Source organism: Nelusetta ayraudi, unplaced genomic scaffold (genome assembly GCF_046127955.1).
Source record: "Nelusetta ayraudi isolate G7.1 ecotype Tasmania unplaced genomic scaffold, CSIRO-AGI_Nayr_v1 ptg000001l, whole genome shotgun sequence".
NCBI lineage: Eukaryota > Metazoa > Chordata > Actinopteri > Tetraodontiformes > Monacanthidae > Nelusetta > Nelusetta ayraudi.
Genome location: NW_027466051.1, coordinates 432,125 through 454,112, shown reverse-complemented (window position 1 = coordinate 454,112; position 21,988 = coordinate 432,125). Strand labels below are relative to the sequence as shown.

Here is a 21,988-nt window from a genome sequence, read left to right as displayed (position 1 = left end):
CCGCCCGAACCACACTGCCCCCGACCCCTACGGCTTCCTCTGCGGGTGGTGAGCCCACAGGAGGTAGGACCCACATCCCTCGTTCGGGCTGGGCCCCGTGGGCAAAGGCTACCAGGCCCGGCCACCAGGCGCTCGCATGCGAGCCCCAACCCCGCGCCTGGCTCCAGGGTGGAGCCCCGGTTGCGCCATACCGGGCGACGTCACGGCCCGTTTATTGTTCTTATCCATAGAAGTTTCTGAACTGCTCTTAATCTGTCCCATCACCCAGGACCTGTTTGCCTTGGGAGACCCTGCCAGGGGCATAAAGCCCCGGGCAACATACCTCCTGGGATCATTCGGGCACTCAAACTCCCCCACCACGATAAGGTGGCAGTTCAGGGGGGAGTAATAATAACTTGGATTTATATAGTGGCCCTGCGATGAACTGGCGACTTGTCCAGGGTGTCACCCTGCCTTTGCCCTAAGACAGCTGGGATAGGCTCCAGTAGACCCCCGTGACCCTGAATAGGAATAAGCGGGTATAGAAGATGGATGGATGGATGGATTTGTATAGCACTTTTCATAACCCAAAGACGCTTACATAAGAAGGGGGTAGAGGGCCAAAACATACATAACAGACATAGCATACAGGTGTGCACAAACAAACTCAAATGTAACAAAAGGGAAACAGTCCATCGGAGAGCGGAACAACACACACACACACGCAAGCCATCAACTTTCGATTGAAGTTTTGTGGTTTTATGCTGATTCAGTGTTTTTTGGTAGAAATCTCTACTTTGACCATTGTGATGTCGTGTTGCAGTCGTTATAAGTTTGTCATCAGCAGAAGAACCAGGACAGTGTTTCATGAACGTTCCTCATAGTTAGTAGAAAAGAAGACACATATCCTCTGTGTTGTTGGACGTCAGCGATTCATTGGTATAATCAGCAAAACTTGCATTAAAGATAACCAGACACTCTTCTGATTGGAATTAATGGGCTTGATAACTCCTTTTTATTCTTTATTATTGATGCCATTTTGACTGTGGATAACCCCTCTCCCCCTCGCCCCTGCACACACACACACACACACACACACACACACACACACACACACACACACGCACACGTGACAGACCCATAGACCTAGATCGCCAGTAGGGGGCGGTTGAGTAGTTTTGAGAAGCTCTTGTGTTTGTGCAGTCTGGATTGTCACACATGCTTCAGCCTTGAACTGTGAAGGCGAGTTAAGGCAGAACATAAATCACACTCAAGTGAAATCCTTGTGGGTCTCTCGGAGAAATGGAATGCGACCAATCAGAGCCGAACAGGCGGTGTCACGTTCAACACTGCACCTTGTGTTGTCTGAACGACAGCTGCCTGACCGACGCTGCTCAACTACGTGCTGCCACCGAGTGTTTGGACTCAGACATTTTGTCACTCGGATGAAGATTCACATTCAGCTTTCAAATGTAATCGTCAACTGAGCAAGAAACCTGTGAACAAAGTTGATTTTTTTCTTTTCTAGAAATCATGTTTTATTTGTTTAATATCTTTTTGTACTGACTCCTAATTGAAAAAACAACAACAACAACAACAACAACAACAACAACAACAACAACAAAGAAATTCCAAAAGCTTCCCTGTGGTATTTTGGTGGCTCAAAGTGGAGAAGCCACCCGCTCTAATCTGACTGACTGCCTGACAGTGCCCCCTTCTGTCGTTGCTGTTGTACATCCAGTCCTCCTCTTGGCGCTGCTGCTGTGCGTGAACACCACCTGGTCCTGGTCGCTGGTTGAAGACGTCACTCGGATGTTTCGGAACAGCGTTGGGATCTCCGCCTCCCCACCCACCATGGACCATCTGGCCGGCCGACCCGTCCCACTCATGACCCTTCTCCCTCCCACTTCCTCCACGGCGGCGTCAAGCCGCGACAGTGCCACCACCCCGCGGACCCCCTCCAATATCCCGGGTCGGTTAACAGACCAGGTGGCTGGCGTGTTTCCGCCAGCATTCGCAATGTGCTCGGCACTCCCGAATGTCTGGTTAAGGATGGTCATACCCTGCAGGCCGAGGGGCGGAGCTCCAGCCAGCAACACCGAAGGCGGAGTCTGGACGGCGAACTGCATCGGCTGCAGCACGGGAGTGGTAGTGTAGTAGACTGGCTGCTGCTGCTGTAGTACCAGTAGCTGTCCAGGAGGGGGCAATGTAGCACCACCAAGAGGCAACAGAGCCGCACTGATAGTGTTGGAAGCTGTTCTTCCAGACACCACCGTTCTGCAGGCAGTTGCCCCTCTAGACACCATCGCTCTGCAAGTAGTTGCCTCTCCAGACGCCGCCGCCGCGCTGCTGACATCTTGAAGATGTGCTCCACTCCTGCGATGGTTCCTCTGCGGTTCAGGTGCCACCAAGAGCTGGTCCGCACCTGTCGCCATCATGCCCGCATCTGGAAGGTCAGCGTGTGGGTGTGGCCGAGGTGCCGCAGGTCCAGGAGGAGAACAGATCTCAGCTAGGGTTTTGAATTTGGGCCCAAGGTCATTAAGGAAGTGCAAGTCCTCGTCAGAACCCTGGAGGCTGGAGCAGGCGTCTGAGACGGCTGTTGAGCTCTGGCCCTCCATGTGGAACTCCAGGAGACAGTCGCTTGCCGCCTGGTTTGCTGCTTCGCTGCTTGACTTCTGCAAAGAAGAATTAAAGCATCCTGAATATCCTTAAACTACAAGAAGGCGTGGCCCTACAGTGTCTCACCTGGGAATAATACTGATGGAGGAACTCAGCAGGCAGGGCGAGGTCGTCCATGTCACTGGAGATCGACTGAAGGTGCGCCTCTCGCCAGTCTTCGCTGGACTCTGCAAAACCACTGTGCTGGATCCTGGACTCGATGGCAGCGGTGGTGGCACCCATCCGCATACTCATCAGCGAGGCTGCTGCGGTTGCTCTGTTGAAAGCTGCTGCGTTGGCGGTGTGCACCGCTGAAGCACCAACGAGGGCTGCAGCACTGATTTGATGAATGTCCTGAAAAACACAGGTCAGAAAACATCAGAAAAAAATTGTGTTCTGAATAATTGTTTTTCCTGTTCAACCACAATGCCAAAGATGTTGAGATTGAAAAGTATGATATTTGACCTTGTCTTCTCCTCGGCCCTCCGTGTGATAGGTAATCAAATGTTCTTTGGTGCTAAAAGGAAGTTCGGAGAAGTTGCCAGAAGCTCCTTTACAGGTGCAGGTTACCAGCAACAAAACTACGACTGAAAACAGAAAAGGTCAAGTTTAACAAAGCCACCAGAGGGCACTGTGAGGAGTCACTGGTTGGCACGGCTGTTCTTCTAACAGAAGATCCCTGTTGTTTCTATTAAAATGTATCAATTGAATGAAAAGTTTGAAGGTGGTCAGGCAGGACAACTTGCACTCACCCAACAGAGCCAGCAGTCCCAGGAGCAGCACACCGATTCCTAACCCTCCCACCGCACTTGAAGACCCCTTGACAAAGTTCCCTCGAGCCGCTGTTCCACAGGTTTCCCCAGCCTCACAGGAGCACACGCGTAAATCCAGGACCTGGTGGTCTGGGCAGGCCAGACCCTGCTGGTCCCGGATGATGAAGGTCATCTGGTAGTGACCGGGCCACAGCGGTTCCAGACCTCTGAGGGTTGCACTGGAATCTGCAGAATCATTGGAGATGATCCATGAGACTGCGGCCGTGATAACAAACTACAAGCAGGCAGTCAGTGGCAGTGGCACCGTTTGCAGGCTCCAGCCTCCACCGCCCGTGGGTCTTCTCCTCCACCAGGCTGAAGGTGAACGGAGAAGAATTTGGATCTCCATCCTGGTCAACCGCAGTGATGCTGAGGACTCCTTCACCTGAGCAGCTGTACTCCACGTCGCTGGCCAGCGACGGGCAGTTGTCATTAGAGTCTTCCACCTGCAGCGCTATTGTTCCGGTAGCCATCCCTCCGGGTGACTCTGAGATGGTGACAGTTCCGCAGCAGGATGTCAGCTCGATGTTGAACAAGTCAAAACCTACAAAAAGACTCTTGTTGGGAGCTCACCGGGGTCCAGGCCGATAATCTGAGCGAAGTAAGTCCCGTTAACCAAGAATGGAGACTCTCTGTCGGGATGCTTCTGTAGTTTGATTTCTGCCGTCACCGGGTCCACCCACAGCCAGTTGTCAGGATCATGACCTTTGGCATATCTTAGGGACCAGGATGCAGAAACGGTGAGTGGAGTTGTATGCTGAACTCTGGATAACTTAAAAAGGTTTATTGAGGCCAGTGATAGCAGGTTGGGAGCTGGAGTTTGTCTTACCGAACGTGTCCCGCAGGCTCCCCAGTGTCGTCGTCAGTGGCGGGATAGACGGCAATTACCTCCATCAGAGTGGTCTCCTCTGGGTTCTCGGAAACAGAGACCGGCTTGACAGCGGGCTTGAAGGCCACACCTTCAGGTGCGTTCAGTACCGCAATGCTTACCGGGTATACTTTGGCCTGTTTCTTCTCAGTGGAGCTAACAGGCTGAGTCCCAGTCCCACTCCCAGCATCAGTACCTACTCCCCCAGCCCCACTTCCTCTTCCTCCACCTGCTACTCCACCTCCACCTCCACCTCCACCTCCTCCTCCTCCACCACCGCCTCCACCACCCTTGCCTCCTTCTCCACCACTCCCACCTGCTCCTCCTCCTCCACCACCGCCTCCACCACCCTCGCCTCCTTCTCCACCACTCCCACCTGGTCCTCCTTCTCCACCACCACCTCCACCTCCTCCAGCTGCACCATCACCTCCACCCTGCACCAACGGCGCAACGTTAGACACCACCAGGCCCAGCTTCAGATCTGGAGTTTCCTCAAAATCAACAGGCTGAAAGGAGAAAAACACATGTCAGCTTACTAGTTTCCTATGACTGGCTGCTACAAAAACTGGAGGAAATCACATGCAAAGAAATTTGTTGTGCTACTGAGTGGTTGTACGTTTAATGTGCACACTGTGTGTGTTGAGTGTTTGAGCATCTTCACCTTGACGAGTATAAGGACTCCTTCGTTGGTCTTAGGATCCGTTCTGATACTGAAGATCCCGTCTTCATTTCCGGAGACGATATTGAACTCAGCCTTCCAGTTGTCACTTCTCATCTGGTCGTCGTCCAGCACTGTGAACCGCATAACTTCCTTATGCGCCGTGTTCTCCACGATGCTTCCCGTGTACTGAAACACAACAGTGTTGTTGCAGCCAATTTCCTCCAAACCTGCACCCCCCCCGCAAAAAAAAAGAAAAAAAGAATCTGCAAGCTGGACCTCTCGAACGTCCGATACCTGGTCTTTCTCCAGAGCTGGTCTGTTGTCATTAATGTCCAGGACAGTGATTTGCATGGTGCCAGTGCCTGTGTTGCCCTCAGGAGCCCCGTCCATATCGACTCCGATGATAGTCAAGACGTAAGAACTGTGAATCTGTGGATGGAAAAGTATTGTACAGCCGGAGAGGAGATGTCCGGGAAAAACTCATCAAGCACTCAAAAACTGTCTGACCTCTCGGTCCAGCGTGTCGCTTCTGGTGAAGATTGATCCTGTGGGTCTGTCTATGTAGAAGAGGTCTTCAGGGTTGGAGGGCTCCTGCTTCTGGATGCTGTAGGAAATCTTGGAATGGGACGTGTTGGCCTTGTCGGCATCAGTAGCGCTGACAACGCCGACTAGAGTTCCTGAAGGAAACATGATGTGAGAGATCAGGGCTTACCAACGCGGTGCCCGCGGGCACCAGATAGCCCGAAAAGACCCCATGAGTCACCTGCATTACTGTTCTAAAAATAGCACAACTTGTCTCGTTTACACGAAGACAGTTTCTCTGAAAACATAGAAATATTTAGCCGGTTTGGCCTTGCGTTAACACAAAGCCGCCGTTTTCACTGAAACCGCCAGCTTCGTGAAACCAATCTTTTTTGGAAACACTGATGTCACAGCTCTAAACCCCTCCCTCCGCCTTGCAGGACTGACCTGCAGACGACCACTCACAACAACCACGTCAGGCAACGGACTTGTTACTGCTACTAATGACCAGTCTGCAGTCTTCCCATTAACAACAATAGAGAACAACAACACACGGTGCTCGTGGATCGATCGTGGATTGTGTGCATCGTGAAAATGAAAACAACGAAAGCGTTTTGCAAGCCTCCTGTTTTACTTTTTATTCATTAGCACGACTCCCAGTCAACCTGAATATGGAGCATTTAAGGCTTTGCGTTCCAAAGTAACTCGAAGGAGAAGTTCAACTCTGGTATCCACACTGTCTTTTCATGAGCGATCTTTCTTTTTGTTCTCAGAGGTGCTAATGTTGGAGAGGCGAGCTACTGCTTCTTTAAACACGGCATGCTACAGGTGTTCTACCTCTTCATCCGCCTTCAGGGAGGAAACTTACGTACCTATGCCACATCAGGCCTGGCATAGGTACTACATCGTTTCAATAGTTTCTAGCATTTCTGTGTAAATGAGAACATTTTTGAAGACGGCTTCGTTTTTGAAAATGTGCGGTTTTGAAAAAAATCCGTCTCTGTCTCGGCTTAGTGACCTGCATCTAAAATTGTGTTTTATTCTGTTGCTATTTTTTTGTAATCACCCTGGCATTTACATAGATTAGACAATGTCAATAACTTCAAAATCAAATGATTAAAAATATTTTATTATACCTGAAGTCTTTGCGGATAGTTATTGTGAAAAAATAACATGATTAGTGTCTTCATATAGATGCGTATTATTAATAGCAATATTTCACTAAAGGCTGAGAAAACATGTTATTTCAGGAGAGTGTAGCAAACTGGTAGCCCTTCGTATGACTGAGTACCCACAAGGTGGCTCTCAGGTTCAAAAAGGTTGGTGACCCCTGTGATAGATCAAATAGAAAGTTGACTGATTTACTACACTTCTGCAGTGAATCAGTTAACTTTTTGGCTTAGTGTTACTCTTTTACCTGCCGGACTTGACTCATACACTTCAGCCGGAGGCACAGCAGCAAAAACTGGAGGATTGTCATTCTCATCCTCCACGTAATAATTGAGGTTGATTCTGCTTTCAGCCAAGGTGCCGTTGTGGAACCTCGCCAGGCCGGTGAGCTGCCCCAAACAAGAGAAAGGATACAAGGACAATGTCCTGCTTAAATTGTCTCAACATTGCAGGTTACGCAGAGAATCCAGCTCGTCCCTCACCTGGTATATTTCTCTCTCCTCACGGTCCAATATTCCTTGGACACGCACCAGTCCAGTCAGCTCGTCCACCACAAACTGGTTGACTGGTGGTTCACTAGCCCCCGGGCCCAGCAGGAAGTAGTACAGCGTCTGCTCTTCGTCCCAGTCTGACCTGATCTAAAAGAGTCACAGCAACACGTTCCATCTTAGGAATCATCATTCTAGGACTTCTTTGGAAGAGACTCAGTGTCAAGCCTGAACACGAGATGGATACATTTCCAGACCACTGTCACTTTGTGCTTGGTCTGGAGAGAATCGGTTGGTTTTCTCTTTGATTTGGCAAAGTGCTTCAACACAGCATTACATGCTACCTCGCCCTTTAGAAATGTTGAAAAGTTGATAGATTTATTGAGTGATGGTTAAATACTGTGAGGCGTGAAATTATTTTAACGGCCATCATTCATACACACCAACAAACGCACCCACGCACGCACTTGGTATTACCTTGCCGATATACTCTCCTTCCCCATAATCAAAGTTTTCTTGGAGCATCATTGTCGGGACAAGCCAGTGTCTCTTGTGGCGTCTGAGCTGTTCAGCACCAACTACCTGCTGAGAAAATAACAACAACAACGTCCAATTTTTCAGCATTCCAAGAGTCTGACACTTTTTTGCAGGCACCACAGTTAAGAGACAGTTTCAAGGAAAATCTATCTATTATTTTTGTTTTTTTAAACTCACCATCAGTCAGGAATTTATGACCACTGAGTGTAAAGTTAAAAGTATGTTGTTGGCAGCCGTGCTACATTTTCCCTGAAGCTACTCCTCTTTCTCAGACAGAATCCCCCTTCAGCTCTGATTAAATGTCTTTTTTTTTTTTTTTTTTTGAAATGCGGCAAGCAGTAAAACTTGTCAGGGCATAAAGGCCTATCTGTGCGTTGTGATATGAGTTATCATTAGCTAGACTTCACAGCGACAAGCTCAGACACAGAATCGTAAAGTTCACAGCATTTCATTTCTTCACTGTTCAGCAGAACACCAACTAAACACAAAACTAAAACAAAGGATATTTTTCTGTTGCGGATGAGTGAAACAATATCCTGTGTTGTGCCACGTATAGATATCGAAACTAAGACTGTGAAGTTGACTCTTTATTACAGAATTGAGAGTGGAGGGAGGTGGAAGCGCCTCACTATCCTGAAAAGATTACTTGAACTTGATGAGCACCATTTATTGTCACTGACGCTGTTCATGACACTGACTGACTGGTGGGACACAAGAAAACAAAAAAAAAGAAAAGAAAGTTGCGTCTTTATAATGGAACTTAATGCAAACTATAAAAACACAAATATGTGTGTGGAGAGAGAAACATGGTTAACATCCAGGTTGAAAAAAACCCTCAAAACTATATTAGTACTATGAGAAAAAAAAGTATTAAATAAAAAAGCAGGCCCAGCATCAGTCACTGCATTACAGTATTACCATACTGCATTAACATCAAAGAATTGCGAACCCCAGTACGGAGGTATGAACTCACCACACACAGCAGGCCAAGCACCAGAACGTGGACCGGCAGACCTTTCATGATCCGGATGACAGTTGCACACTGGGTAACCAGGAGAAGATCCACACAGCTTCCTGCTTCTGTTGCTGTGTGCAGCTGCGGGAAGATGTTCTCCGTTCTTCTTCTCTCCTCTTCCTGTTGCTCCTGGCTCACCTCTCATTGGACGGCCCTCAAACACTGCAGACCTATAATTATCTTCAAAATGAAGTCATGCAACAGCCCACCTGGCAAATGTTCTTGAACAACGTTAACTGCCAAAAACATGGGATAAAACAAACAAATAACCCAAAAAATAGAACTGAAAAAAACAACAACAACAACAACAAAAACCCAAGAATCTTGAAAGCAGTTTAAAAATTATGGTTTTCAGTAATAAAGTGTCGTACAGCACACTGGCGCCGATTGCTGCCTCTTGACTTGCCTGCAGGTTGAACTGATGGAATGTTTTCCTGGAACACCACCTTCCTTTCTATGATAGAAATGTTTTCTTATCTTCTTCAAATTGTATATGCACACACACACACACACACACACACACACACACACACACACACACACACACACACACACACACACACACTGTGACTGCTGCGGTTCAGCTCCTGCTGCCAGTGTGTGTCTGTCTGTGTGTATGTGCACCTGAATTGTGCTGTCAGTGGACGGTGTTAACTGAGGCCGCACTGGTGATTTGCGTTGCAGCCGGCAGGTGGCGCTATTGACTGAATGGCAGATTATGGCTATTGCGCTGTGAGAGTTAAGAGTTAACTAACTCTAACTCATACAGGATCATTCTTTTTCTCCATCTATTCATCAGACTGTTTCATCCTGTGGTTGCTGTGAAGCTGTCAGCAACACTTTCTTCTTTTTTGCAGCATCAGAGAACACTTTTTTTTTTTTTTTTTTTAAATAATCGGCATTTGGTGGCGGTGGAATCTGCTCACCGAGCCGCGCTGTCGCGCGACAAAACGACTCAAACAACCCGGCAATCGACCCGGGTCAAAATCGGCTCCGCACTAATCGGCTTGCGGTGGAATCTGTAAACCCGGGACAACACCATTGCACCACCGTATATCAAGCACTGATGCAAAAGTTTTCGATCACGTTCCATCAGCGCTCGATAATTGTTCATTGTCCTCTTGGCTGTTTCGCCCGCTGCACAAAATGGACCAGACGCCGAAACAATCGCTGCACGGCGGGAAGCGGCCGCGGAGGTGCGCGCCGCTTCAAGTCTGGCGGCAACGACGTCATCGTTCCACTACAGCCAACAGTGACCGACAACTAAGATCACTGGCCACCGTCTGTGGCACTTCGTCATGCGATCTCAGCGCGATGACGTCAGCAGACACGCAGCGGTGAAAGCGGAGGGGGTGCAGCTTGCCGGCAGGGGGGGGGGGGGGGGGGGGTGACACCCCCGCTGGGTTTGGTGCGTGGACACGGAGCTCAATGCCGATCGCTTCCGCGAAGTCCCGCGTCAAAAAGCATGGTGACATCCCGCTAATTTTAGTGGAACAGAAGAAAGACTGAACACAACACAGTCTTTATGAAATGGTCTGGACTCATAAAAAACAACAACATTTATTAAAGAAGGAAATGATTTATTATTATTTATAACAAGGTCCATGTAGTTTTTTTTAACCAAAAAATCCAAAGAGACAAAAAGTTTTTTTTTTTAATGAAAATAAATAAGCTTTGGGAATTGAAAAACAAAACAAAACAACAACACTGAACCAAATAGCAACATGGAGGAAAAAGAAATTAACTGAAGCGTGTTTTTAGTAGAACTGGCATTTTAAAAAAGTTTTTAAAAAGTAATCTGTATATGAATCGGAATGCAATATCTTAAAATATCACAATTGCACAAAATGAAAAACAAACAAACAAAAAACACTCAGTGCAGTTTTTCAAAGAACAACAACTAGCACAATAGCTGCGTTTCCATTCGTTTTTCGCAAAATGAAAGTGACATTTCTAAAATTTCAACAAAGTACAATTGCAATTTGTAGGTGTTTCCATTTAATGGTGTGAAGTGCATAAGCCGTAATTCTCGTAAAATCTTGCGGGATGAGATTTTACGAGAATTACCTTTGCTTTTTTTGTTTATGTTTATTTGCTGTCAAGAATGGTTGTTCTATTTTTCTCTGTGATTACTTGTAAAAAACACTCCAGATGTAAAACTTCCAGTTTCACTTGAAGTGAACTGGTCACTTAACCCTGTAAGTCACGTCTGGTGACGCGTAAATGCGAAAAAAAAGAAAGAAAAGTGTTTCCATGAACATTTTGCGATATACCTCTATATCGATACGTCTGAAAAACCACCTCATGAGAGCATAAAAACATTTTAGCGATATTTGAGAGGTTTTTCGAAGTTTAGGTGTTTCCATTACCAGTTTTTTTAATTGCGATATTTAGGTTTTTGCGCAATTCTATAGGTAATGGAAACGCAGCTAATGACACATACATACATATACAAAGACAGCTGTTTTATCTGCTCTAGTGGACAATGCAAACAGAAAACTGCTGAAAGTGCGTCGAACAATTTGATATTAACAGTTCATTTCATGCCTCTGACAACAAAAATGCAGAATTATCAGTGCGGTTATTGAGAGCTACACAGCCAAAATGAAAAACAAATATAAGTAACATAACCATGTACAGTTACAGCCTGTCAGAGATGGCAATCAAAGTTAACCCGAATCCTGGTGCCAAGGGGCGACAGTCTGCACATATACGTGTGGTCTGAATTTGGCTGTCACTATAAATCATGTGCATTCATATTTTCTTCCTTTAATAACACGGTGAAAACACAATCACAATACTTTTTTTTCCCTGAATATAGACTAATGGCAAAAGTCCCGTCATCTAAATAAAATATCATTGTCCTTTGGGCAAAATGTATACATGATAAAATCTCAAATACTATTGTCAACAATGCTTGGGTTCAAGCAGATTGAAAGACAGAACAGATTTATCACAATGGCTTAAATGGATAAAAAACAAAACAAAAGTAAATGTATGTTGTCATGAATCATTATATTACTTATTATATTATATCAGCCAGGACAATATTACTTATTGGCCTAGCTTGCTATTTAACCTGAGACTTTATATCTGCAGCAGGTCATTATATTCTCAAGCATAGTTCTCAGTTTTTAGTTTCTGTTTTTAATCTCCAAAATGTAGTGGACTGGAAGTCTGGAAGAAGTTGTGGGTGCATTGCTTGAGGTCACTGCCTATCGTTGATATTGCAACCATTCGGTCACAGAATCTCTCGAGGCTCCATTCCTTCCTGCGCCACCAGCTTTTGGAGAGTTGGTGCGCCACTGCTGACTGTAGACCTGGATGATGTCACCATGCCACTCTGGGAAACTAAGGGGATGCCCCGCACGCTGTGGATGACTCTTGGAGAGCCTCCTCCTGCCACTTGGATCAGCTGCCCTCTGCTGCTGACTGCAGAGCTGGATGTTGTCACCATGGCACTCTGGGAGCCTGCAGGGATGCTCCCTACGCTGTGGAGAACTTTCTGAGAACCTCCTTCTGCCACCTGGACCAGCTGCCCTCCACTGCTCACTGGTCCTCCCACAACAATGACTTCCTGAGATCTTGGAAGTCCTCCTGGCTGTAGAGTTCCACCTTGGACTAGACAGGTTTGGCCTCCTTTCAGGACTTTCACAGAGCCTGCAGGGACCTTCCTTTCCACCACCATCATAGCTTGGGAGCCAGAAAGGTTGCCAGCTGGGATCAGGTTTGAATTTACTCCCTGGACCCCACTTGTTCCAACTACCATCATGCCTGGGCCCTGGACTTGTCCACTGGACAAAAGTGGTTGTCCCTGGAGAACCATACTATGGGTGGGTGCAGCCTGTGCACTGTTGACCAGGATCATATTTTGCAGGTTGGTGGTAGGAGCCTCAGCCAGTAGCACGGTGTTCTGTACCGGTGGTTGGACTACATAGTGCACTGGTTGCACCATAGGAGTAGTGGCCATGAAGACGGGCTGCTGCTGCTGTTGGAGGAACAGCATCTGGCTCCGATTTACTGTACCACTGTTAACGCTGGCCATCTCCTGGCTTATTGCGGTTCTGCTGTCTTTTACACTCTGACGGGTCTCCGATGTCTCTGTGACCAGAGTCTGGACTCTTGGCTGTGGCAGGACTGTAGGTGGCACCAGTGGACTGGTCACTGCAGCGGATACTGAGCTGTGGGTGTTGATGGAGACACTGGGGAGAGCAGGTTCAATCTCAGTTTGAATCCTCTTTCCACTGCAAACTTCAGCCAGGGTCTTAAATTTTGGCCCGAGGTTGTCCAGGAACTGCAGGTCATTGTCAGACTCCAGGAGGCTACAGGAACCCACTGAGCCAGCAGGAGAGCCCTGACCCTCATAGTCATAAACCAGCAGAGAGTCTTTTTCTGCCAGAACATCTTGTCCTCTGCTAACCTTCTGTTCCGTAGAAGAAGAATAAAAACATTTGTCAGGTTATCCTTGTGGTAAAATATGTGCTTCACGGCTGAATTATTAAATTTTTTCATTTAAGACTAGAAATACAAATTGGTCATCACCTGATTGTAGTACTGTCCCAGGAAGTGGTCTGACAGAGCCATGCCATTGAACATGTCTCCTTCTGCTACTGATTCTCTGCCGTGGAACTCTGAATAAAATCCGCTGCCACTGGGTTGGCTCATCACACCCCAGGCCTCCCCTCTGTGGCCACTGGAAAACCCCTCTTGGAACATGCCGCCGTTCATTCCATCCATGGAAACTACTGACTTCTGTCCGTCAAACACTGGCAGTGATGCCATTTTTGCACCAGCTGTGCCGATCTTGACCCCGTCGACTGCCGTCATGTTTATTAGAGGGACCGCCTGTTGCAAGACAAGTGTCCAAGTTATAAAGCAAAGTCTTGTTATTATTTCTTGCTCAGTTGTCAAGTGTAAGGCGTTGCCACGTTTTGGTTCTTAGCAGGCACTACGAGCCACATATTTCTAAGAAGGCACAATACCGTGTTCTCCCCCTGGCCTTCAGTGCGGTAGTTAATGAGGTGGGATTTGGTATCGAAAGGCATCTCGGTGAAGCCTCCCGGCAACCCAGCAGCACTCCCGCACAGACAGAAGAGCAGCAACAGTGGAACAACTGTAAGACAAACACACGGCTCAACCACAGCATCAGAACTGGTCAAGACCCAGAATACATTTTTCCACCTGCGGCGTCATGTAATTTTAATGCTGAACACCAGAGGATGGGAACATTTTCTCAAAGTAGGAGTAGTTTTGGATTTGCTATAACTACTTTTGTCTGATTTGACTTGACACTCCAAAATTTTTTTCATGGGTCTTGAACACATTCAACTATAAACCTCCTGACCAGAGTGAGTAACTTTGTATACTTACGCAGTAAGAGCAGCAGACCCAGGCACAGGAGACCAATACCAGCAGGTCCCAACTCTGAACTTTTCGTTGGCTGCCCGTTTGCCCCTCGTTTGCCACAAATCACTCCATCCTCACAGGTGCAAACTTGGACTTTAACCTTCTGTGGCTCTGGACAGGCTTTTCCCTGCTCATCCTTCACAAGCACTTCCACCTCAAACTGACCTGGCCACAGTGTCTCCTGTGCCCTCAGAATGGCTGCAGTGTCTGCCAAGCAAATCAAAAGGTGTAAAAAATGCAAACTACCATTCCTATTTCATAAGTGGAGAAACTTGTCATCATTTATTATTGTCAGCTTTTTCAGGTTCACATAAATGTGTTTGCGATTGAGCTTAAGGTTTGAGTTAATAAATAAATCCAATTTTCTCCTCACCGTTGAGGTGCTCCACCTTCCATTTGCCTTCAGTTCCTTTGGGGATGATGCTAAAGTCAAATGGTGGTCCGTTTGGGTACAAGTCCTCGTCCTTAGCTGCCACCGTCACAGAGTCAAATGGAATGCACATGGTCTGTAATTCAGTGGTCAGGGTGGGACAGTGGTCGTTGAAGTCTTCCACCTGAATAGCGATGGTTCCAGTGGCTGTTTGTGAAGGCGTGTCTGTGTTGGACAAACAGGAAAAGGGAGAGGAACAGACATCAGTTACCATGGGACCTCTGTGAGTCAGTTAAGTTGGTTATTTTTACATCAAAAGACTGAGATGATGAGATAAGTCTACCTTCACTAATTGCCAAAACTTTGGCATGGTACGTCCCGTTGACCAAGAACTTTGATTCTCGGTCCGGCATCTTGTTCAGTTTGATGTCACCTGTCTTTGGGTCAATGATCAGCCAGTTTCCTGGGTCATAGCCCTTGACGTACCTACAGCACAGAACACTTGTCAAGAATAAAAAGCAAATAAGGTTGTTTCAGCCACAGAGGTTCCAATGTAGTTAAAAAACTGACCTAACGTTCTCTGCTGGCTTGCCAGTGTCGCCGTCGATTGCTGGGTAGTGAGCAATGACATCGTTTATGTTAAAGGAAGTGCCTCCTTCTGAGATGGGGATGGCTTTGACCTTGGGGTCAAATGCTGCCCCCTCAGGCTGATTCTGGACATTGACTTTCACAGGGTAGGTTTTATAGTTTCCTGTAAGCCACCATGCTCCTCCTCCTCCTCCTCCTACTGCTCCTCCACCTCCTCCACCTCCTCCTCCTCCTCCTCCTCCACCACCTCCACCCCCTCCTCCTCCTCCACCTCCACCTCCTCCATATGCTTCAGCTTTGTTTCTTACAACTATCCCTAAGTCCAGGGCCTTCATATCCTCGTAGTTCACAGCCTGTAAAATGGCAAAAAAAAAAAGTTGACTTTTGACATCACGCACTCTAAATAGATTAATTGTTTACTTAAACAAGAAACTAAATTGCTCTGTTTGATAATGGATATGTCGCATTGTATTTGTCCATTTTGCCCATTAAAGTTCCACTAGCTCTCCTGCTGCTGCTGCTGCTGCTGCTGCTGCAGTGGTTGCTTGTACTGTCGTCTTTTTTTTTTTTTTTTTACCTTGTCCAGCATAAGGATCCCCTCGTTGGTGACCGGGTCTGTTTTGATGCTGAAGTACCCGGCCTCGTTTCCTTTGGAAATGTGATATATAGCTTCCCAGTTTGCCGTGTTTTTCAGGTCTAAGTCAGATGCTTTGAATCTCATCACCTCCATGCCCTGTGTGTTCTCGACAATGCTGCCTTCATACTGCGGTGTCAAAAAGACAGATTTGATAAACACACTGACAGACCGCATACAAAAAACAATTTTCTCCCTAAAGAAATTTAGAGGGATCTCTACCTGCTCCTTTTCAAGTGTGGGGAGGTTGTCATTCACGTCCGTGACACTAATGGTGACTGTTGATGTTGCGGCGTTCCCACCTACTGCGCCATTCAGGTCTTGAGCTTTCACTGTCAGGGTGTACTTATCTGCTGCCTGGAAGGAGAAGATAAATCACTGTGCTGGCAAGAAAATCTCTGACCTTGCCCTAGATTGTATAAAATGACAGATAAGTGCGATGGCGGTCCATACCTCTCTGTCCGGAGGAGTTCTGACACAGATGGTCCCATCGCTTTTAATGAAGAACGTGTCGGCTGGATCCTGATTGACGATGCTGTAGGCAATCTGAGAGTTTGGGTTCCCTGGTTCATCAGCGTCAGTGGCAGTTATTTTTAATACAGAAGTCCCTGCAGAACAGTTAAATGTATGACACATTAACATGCTCTTTGCAGAGGCTTACGGGGTTTATTGGCCAAATTATATCCTAATATTATATCCACAGCTTGCATCACATTCAGAGCAGTGAATGACACCAGACGAGGGAAGAGTTTTAGGTGCTACTGGAAAATTCACTCACCTTTAGCACTGAGCTCGGTAACGACGCCAGGCTTTATTTCTGCAAACACTGGAATGTTGTCATTCTCGTCTACTATTTGAAATGGCACTGGCACATTATCCTCTGCCACAGTTCCGTCTTTGAAACGAGCTACACCAGACAGCTGAAACAGAAAGAACGCAGAACCTATTTTACTTTTTCTGCCTTGCTGCCTCAGTGCAACATTAGCAGGTTCTGACAATATGAAACTCAATTTCCGAGGCAGTAAAATTCAAATGTTATATAATTAACATTACTTTGACAGTACATATAACTTACGTTGTAGAAAGCAATCTCCTCCCGGTCAAGTAGTTTGCTCACACGAATAAATCCAGTCTCAGGGTCGACTTGAAAAACGTTGAAAGGGTACTCGTTTGCGCCTTTTCCAGCGAGGGAGTAGACAATATTACCAGTGCCATCATCGAAATCTGAATAGATCTAAATAGAAAAGAAGATTTTATGTGAAAATGAGACAATGAAGAAAGTTAAATTCAACACCTTCAAACACTTTTCAAATCAAACACTGAGCAACGTTTATTTAAAACAGTTTTAAACAACTCAGCCAACACCACACAGAGTTTGGGCACTGTGAAAGATAAAGTTAAATCCCCAGTTTGCTCCATGACAGGCAAACATCTTGTGTTTTGTGAAACACGGAAGCCTCAGTCACACAGTCACAAACAACCGTCGTGTCACTGTTAAAATTCCAGTTAAATGTCCTTGTTTGTTCTTGCTTCAAAATCTTTCATCTGCACTGAAATTTTTGAATTAAGGAAAACACGTTACCCGACCAACAGTCTCCCCTGTATAGTCATAGTTTTCTTTTAGTGGCTTCCTTGGTGGGATCCACACTGCATTCAACACAGCAGCAGCCTGTAAGACGAAACATTAGGTCATGAATTATGTTGGAGAGAATGTGTACAGTCCCGTGTGTCTAAAATGTAATGTTTGAGGCCAGTGGCAGCTTTTTAATTTTCAATGTAAAAGGTGCAATTCTACAAGTCAGATGATTTCTTTTTGCATTTGATGAAAAAAATATGCCTCAACCGAATATAGTTTATAGTGAATTCCACAGAAAGGCTCTACACAAAGAAAGAAAAAAATCGATTTAATTTTTTGTTTTTTTTATTTTGGAATATTTTTCAGTATTTGGATATAATTAAAAGAATGAAAAAAGAAGAAAGAACATAAACCTTTTTTATTGTGATGATTGAGAATTCTCAAGAGATGAACAAGAATATGTTTTTTTAAGTATTGAGATGAAAAGAACTAATATTCCATATTATAGCTGTTGGCCGCCTTTCGTCGTTGAACCTCCATGAAAATTATTAGAACTGACTGTACCTCACTACTTTACTAACATTATTAATATTTTTTGAAGCAGATTTCTTACGCTAAACCACAGATAGAATGAAAGTAGGTGTGTAGTCTTTGCAATTTTATTTAGCATTTCATAATGCGAACAGCAGGTGGTGCACCAGGGTTTTCTTCAGCCTCGGGGGACTGGGACAAGTTGCCACACCTTTGCCACACCAGTTGGAAACATTTTAATTAGTCAGAAACTGGTTCCACTGCTGTTGGATATGAGATCTGAATGTTCAATGGCACTGTTAGTTGAAACTGGGTGAGGACCTAAGTGGGACACGCCCATCCTGCCACTCCTTTCCTCAGGTGGTAATCCACCAAAGTACTCTCTCTCTCTTCTTCTTCTTCTTAGAAAGAAATGTGCAGGCTTGTCAGTGTATCGGAGGACATTGATGAGTGGCAGGGTGTGGTCTTCAGATTTGTTGCCAAACAAGTCTGGGAGGCAAAGTCTTTCTGCAGGCACCTTATTGAAATCTGATGTGAAGACTGCTGGTATCAGATCTTTCGGAAAATAAAATATATAGACAAAGAAAAAAAAACGGCACTTGGAAAACTAAGCGACTCGATCATTTTATTTATTAAATGCTAAAATAAAAATAAAAATAAAATCTCTAATCAGTTTGGTTACGTTGACAGCAGTGTTTTCCATGACTCCAACTAGTTCTGATTTGTCTTGTCAGGTGGACTGATGGGTGGTCCAGGGATAACATTCAAGCTAATTCTGCTGTGAGCTCGGCAGCAACATACAGGGAAACCATTTTTATTTCCTGCAGCTTCTCTACACAAGGGCGGCTGTGCATTTTTTTTTTTTCTTCTGGTCTTCCTTAGTCTCACCACATCCTCCGACTGTCTCAGCAGCTCCCTTCAACCACCTTCCTTCAGTCAAATTGAAGGGACACTAACAGAAACAGAGATGTCCCTGGGAAAACAGGCTGTACAACTCCTCTGGCAGGAGGGAAGGGGGACGGGAGGAGGATGTGGGTTGCTAGGTGCTTTTTTATCAAGCACCTCAGCACTACAAGTAACATGCACTAAGCACTTCATGCTTTTATTTATTATAGGTTTTTTAATTTATCATAGGTTTGTGTCTGTTTCTATTTCTTTTCGCTGTCTGTTTTTTACTGTTGGAATGAATGTATGCAGCCGACCACCTGAATTTCTTTCGGGATCAATAAAGTTTTATCTAATCTAATCGAATCTAATCGAATCTAATCTAATGTGTAACATCAACCCTGGCCATCCTGTAGGGTGAGGTTCCAGCCTTCAGGCTTCCCTGCTAGCCACGTCCAGAACACCTCTGGGTGGTTTTCTGTGAACCTGCTGCTGAGATCACTCTGTACTCTAAATGAGACACATTCCACCCTGCTGTCTAAAATTGACCTAAAAACCCAAAATAACAATGATGGGCATAATATTGGGCATTTAACTTTTTTTTTTTTTACTTAAAAAAAATGTGTAGGTCAAGGGGCGCTCACTGTGCCCCAACCTGAGAGAGACTCAGAGACAGGGTCCCTTTGAACTTCCAGTTCTTGAATTTTCATGTAAGGATTGACCAGAAAAAGATCACCAAAAGGTTATTTCAGAACTTGGCAAAAAGTGGAACTTAATGTTCTATCTATATGCGTCAGCGCCATGTTGTTACTCGTCTGCTGACCTCAGCGATGTGATGAGTTCATGGTATCAGTAAGAAACAGCTAATATCAGGGAAAATACAGGAAGGAAAACGGCTCCAGTTCAGCCTATAGCATTCAAGCTAGTTCCCGTTTTAGTCCGGTTCACATCACAATTGCGTTTGTGTCTTTTAGGCTCACGCTTTACTGGGGCAAGGAACCATGTATGGTCATTTCCATCAAGGCATTATTTTACAAAATAATATCATGAGTAATTTAAAACAAACAGTTCACTTCTTGTTTTCAGAAGTAGCAGCATTGCTTCCATGCAGAGACTCGCTGAGGTTATGTTAGTTTTTTTTTTTGAGTATTCCTCAATAATCTCTAAATTAATGATCTTGTAATGTATGTAAAATGTAAAAAAGTTTTTAATGTATTCTATTAACAACAAAAGGTCCATTAAGGACCAACAGTTTTTTAATGTTTCATTTTCTTTTTTCTGCAAAATTGAATTGTTTATTTTCTCATCGTGACAATAAAAGATCCTATATCCTTTACACTCCTTCTTTAAAAGTGAGAATCCTGTCTCTCTGACCCTTCAAACTGAAGTCTCTTCTAAGTGTTTACAGAATGAGATTCAATGCTTTGGCCCATCCCGGTTACCATGGCAGCAAGGTGAGCGTCAACACGAACAGGCACGCAAAGAACTGACTGAGAAAACTGGAACTAACGTTATTATGGCAACAAAGGTATTAAAGTGATCGCACCAGCCGATTAAGCTCTAAAACAAACAACAAGGGGTTCACCCAGAAATGCTGTGTTGGAAAAACAAGTCTCCAAGTTTCACAAAAGCCTCCTGTTCAAAAAAAACCAACCGGCAACTAGACAAGTTTAAAAAAAAAAACAGCTCAGCACAGAAAGGTCAGTGTACACAGCAGAAGTAGTCTGGTCACATGCCCCTTCACTCACCTGAAGCAGCACCGCCAGTGCCAGTGCCGCCGTTGGCGCCGACGGCCGGATCATGGCTGTGCAAGAGGGAGGAAAAAAGATCCGAGGCAGGAATCAGCGAGAGAGACAAAGAAGAGGCCAGTGTGGAAGTCTGCACTGTTAGTTTCCAGAGTGAGGGCAGAGGGAAGCAGGAGGAGGCTTTTCAAAGGGGAGGTGTGCTCTGCCAGACGCACACCTCCTCTCTGGACGTAATGGAAACATTCATATGAGACAATTCCGCCCCTTCAGGCAGCTTCAGCATCACAATGTTTGATTCCTATGTTTCCTGGATCTTGTGTTCCTTTGGATTCCGAATTTCAGATTATAATTTATTTTACAGTTGTTTATCATAACAGTTGTGTCTGCTTTTCGTGTTGTAGTGTCTAAAGTACTTTGTACAATACGTCATAAGCCATTGTGTATGAAAACCGAACGAACATGCAGTTAATCATGCAGTCTGTAAAGGGGTTATCTCTCGCCGGGGGAAACAGGAATATAAACTTAAAGGCAGAGGTTCCTCCGCGCCCTATACCTTATATGATATGTTCAACAGCTCCCATGCATGCCCTGTAGTGTGGACGACCACATTATTTCCAGGACAGTCACGTGTGTTTGTGCATAAAATTGTGGTGCTGGAAGTTAATGTTTGGAGTTGTCTACATTGGCCACGAGACCTCCCTCAGGTGGACGGTGCCTGATGCCTGACTTCTTTCACAATAAACTTCCTTCTATAAATCAAGTTGGTATCAACAAGGATTCCTTCATCATCATCATCATCTTACACATCACTGTGGCTGGTTGACAATGCTCTTCAGTTTTTCTTTGACTCTGCAGTGATGACTGTTACCTGGTTTTTCCTCTAACTTTGCGTGGATGTTTAACTTGTCACATTTTTAAAATGGACCTGCAGGAGGAACATGGGGATCCGAAAAACATGGCTGTTTCTGATCTGTTTCTGACAGCGAGACGCCGGGCTGACCTTGTCTAGTTGAATACGGTCATACTTTTCTGGAGTGTACACCTTGGCGTTCTCAAGTGAAAGTTGTTGCCAACAACGTGAGCGACAATTATTGACACTCCTGTGCAGTGAGGGTGCCACACCCTGAGAGAACGATGACTAACTCTTCTTGGCTCTTTGGTGGCTGTTTGAGTTTGTAGGTAAAAGAGGAAGCAGGTTGGCCAGCAGACTCTCTGACGTGGTTTTGTTTTTTTATTGAGAGAGTCGATGTGAAACCAGCAGCGGCTGATGGGATTTGACAAGACAGACAATTATCTGTCACGATGACACATGTTGCTCTGTGATGAACTGGTGACTTGTCCAGAGTGTCACCCTGCCTTCGCGCTATGACAGCTGGGACAGGCTCCAGCAGACACCCGTGACCCTGAGCTTGGGAAGAAGCGGGTATCGAAGATGAATGAATGTCACATGTCTGACTATGAACGTAATAAAGTAGATTCTGATTACTATTGTGACGTTTTGGAGCACAAAAGGACACATTTCTGTTGCACAATTAATCACACA

General features: G+C 45.5%; 2 protein-coding genes across 3 annotated transcripts; both read right to left on the bottom strand.

The window, feature by feature from the left end:
• Positions 1-1,438: 1,438 nt before the first annotated feature.
• Positions 1,439-9,191, bottom strand: LOC142889281 (desmoglein-2-like protein). Its single transcript, XM_076027956.1, has 15 exons — positions 8,669-9,191; positions 7,636-7,743; positions 7,153-7,308; positions 6,918-7,059; positions 5,486-5,655; positions 5,273-5,407; positions 4,979-5,164; positions 4,722-4,823; positions 4,279-4,532; positions 4,023-4,165; positions 3,715-3,936; positions 3,390-3,635; positions 3,103-3,224; positions 2,725-2,991; positions 1,439-2,654 (listed from the first exon to the last, which is right to left on the bottom strand). Exons 1-15 carry the CDS (start codon positions 8,714-8,716, stop codon positions 1,641-1,643), a joined length of 3,315 nt encoding a protein of 1,104 aa, XP_075884071.1. The 5' UTR covers positions 8,717-9,191; the 3' UTR covers positions 1,439-1,640.
• Positions 9,192-10,730: 1,539 nt separating this feature from the next.
• Positions 10,731-20,601, bottom strand: LOC142892951 (desmoglein-2.1-like). 2 transcript variants are annotated; one of them, XM_076034380.1, is made up of 15 exons: positions 20,449-20,600; positions 17,291-17,377; positions 16,784-16,942; positions 16,487-16,628; positions 16,162-16,316; positions 15,931-16,065; positions 15,652-15,837; positions 15,352-15,427; positions 15,057-15,273; positions 14,830-14,972; positions 14,490-14,711; positions 14,081-14,323; positions 13,693-13,823; positions 13,253-13,555; positions 10,731-13,133 (listed from the first exon to the last, which is right to left on the bottom strand). In XM_076034380.1, the coding sequence occupies exons 1-15, from the start codon at positions 20,500-20,502 to the stop codon at positions 11,952-11,954; spliced, it is 3,435 nt and encodes a 1,144-aa protein (XP_075890495.1). In that variant the 5' UTR covers positions 20,503-20,600; the 3' UTR covers positions 10,731-11,951. The 2 variants fall into 2 exon arrangements, with proteins under 2 accessions (XP_075890495.1, XP_075889644.1); XM_076033529.1 differs by having other exon boundaries at positions 15,057-15,427; positions 20,449-20,601.
• Positions 20,602-21,988: the final 1,387 nt, after the last annotated feature.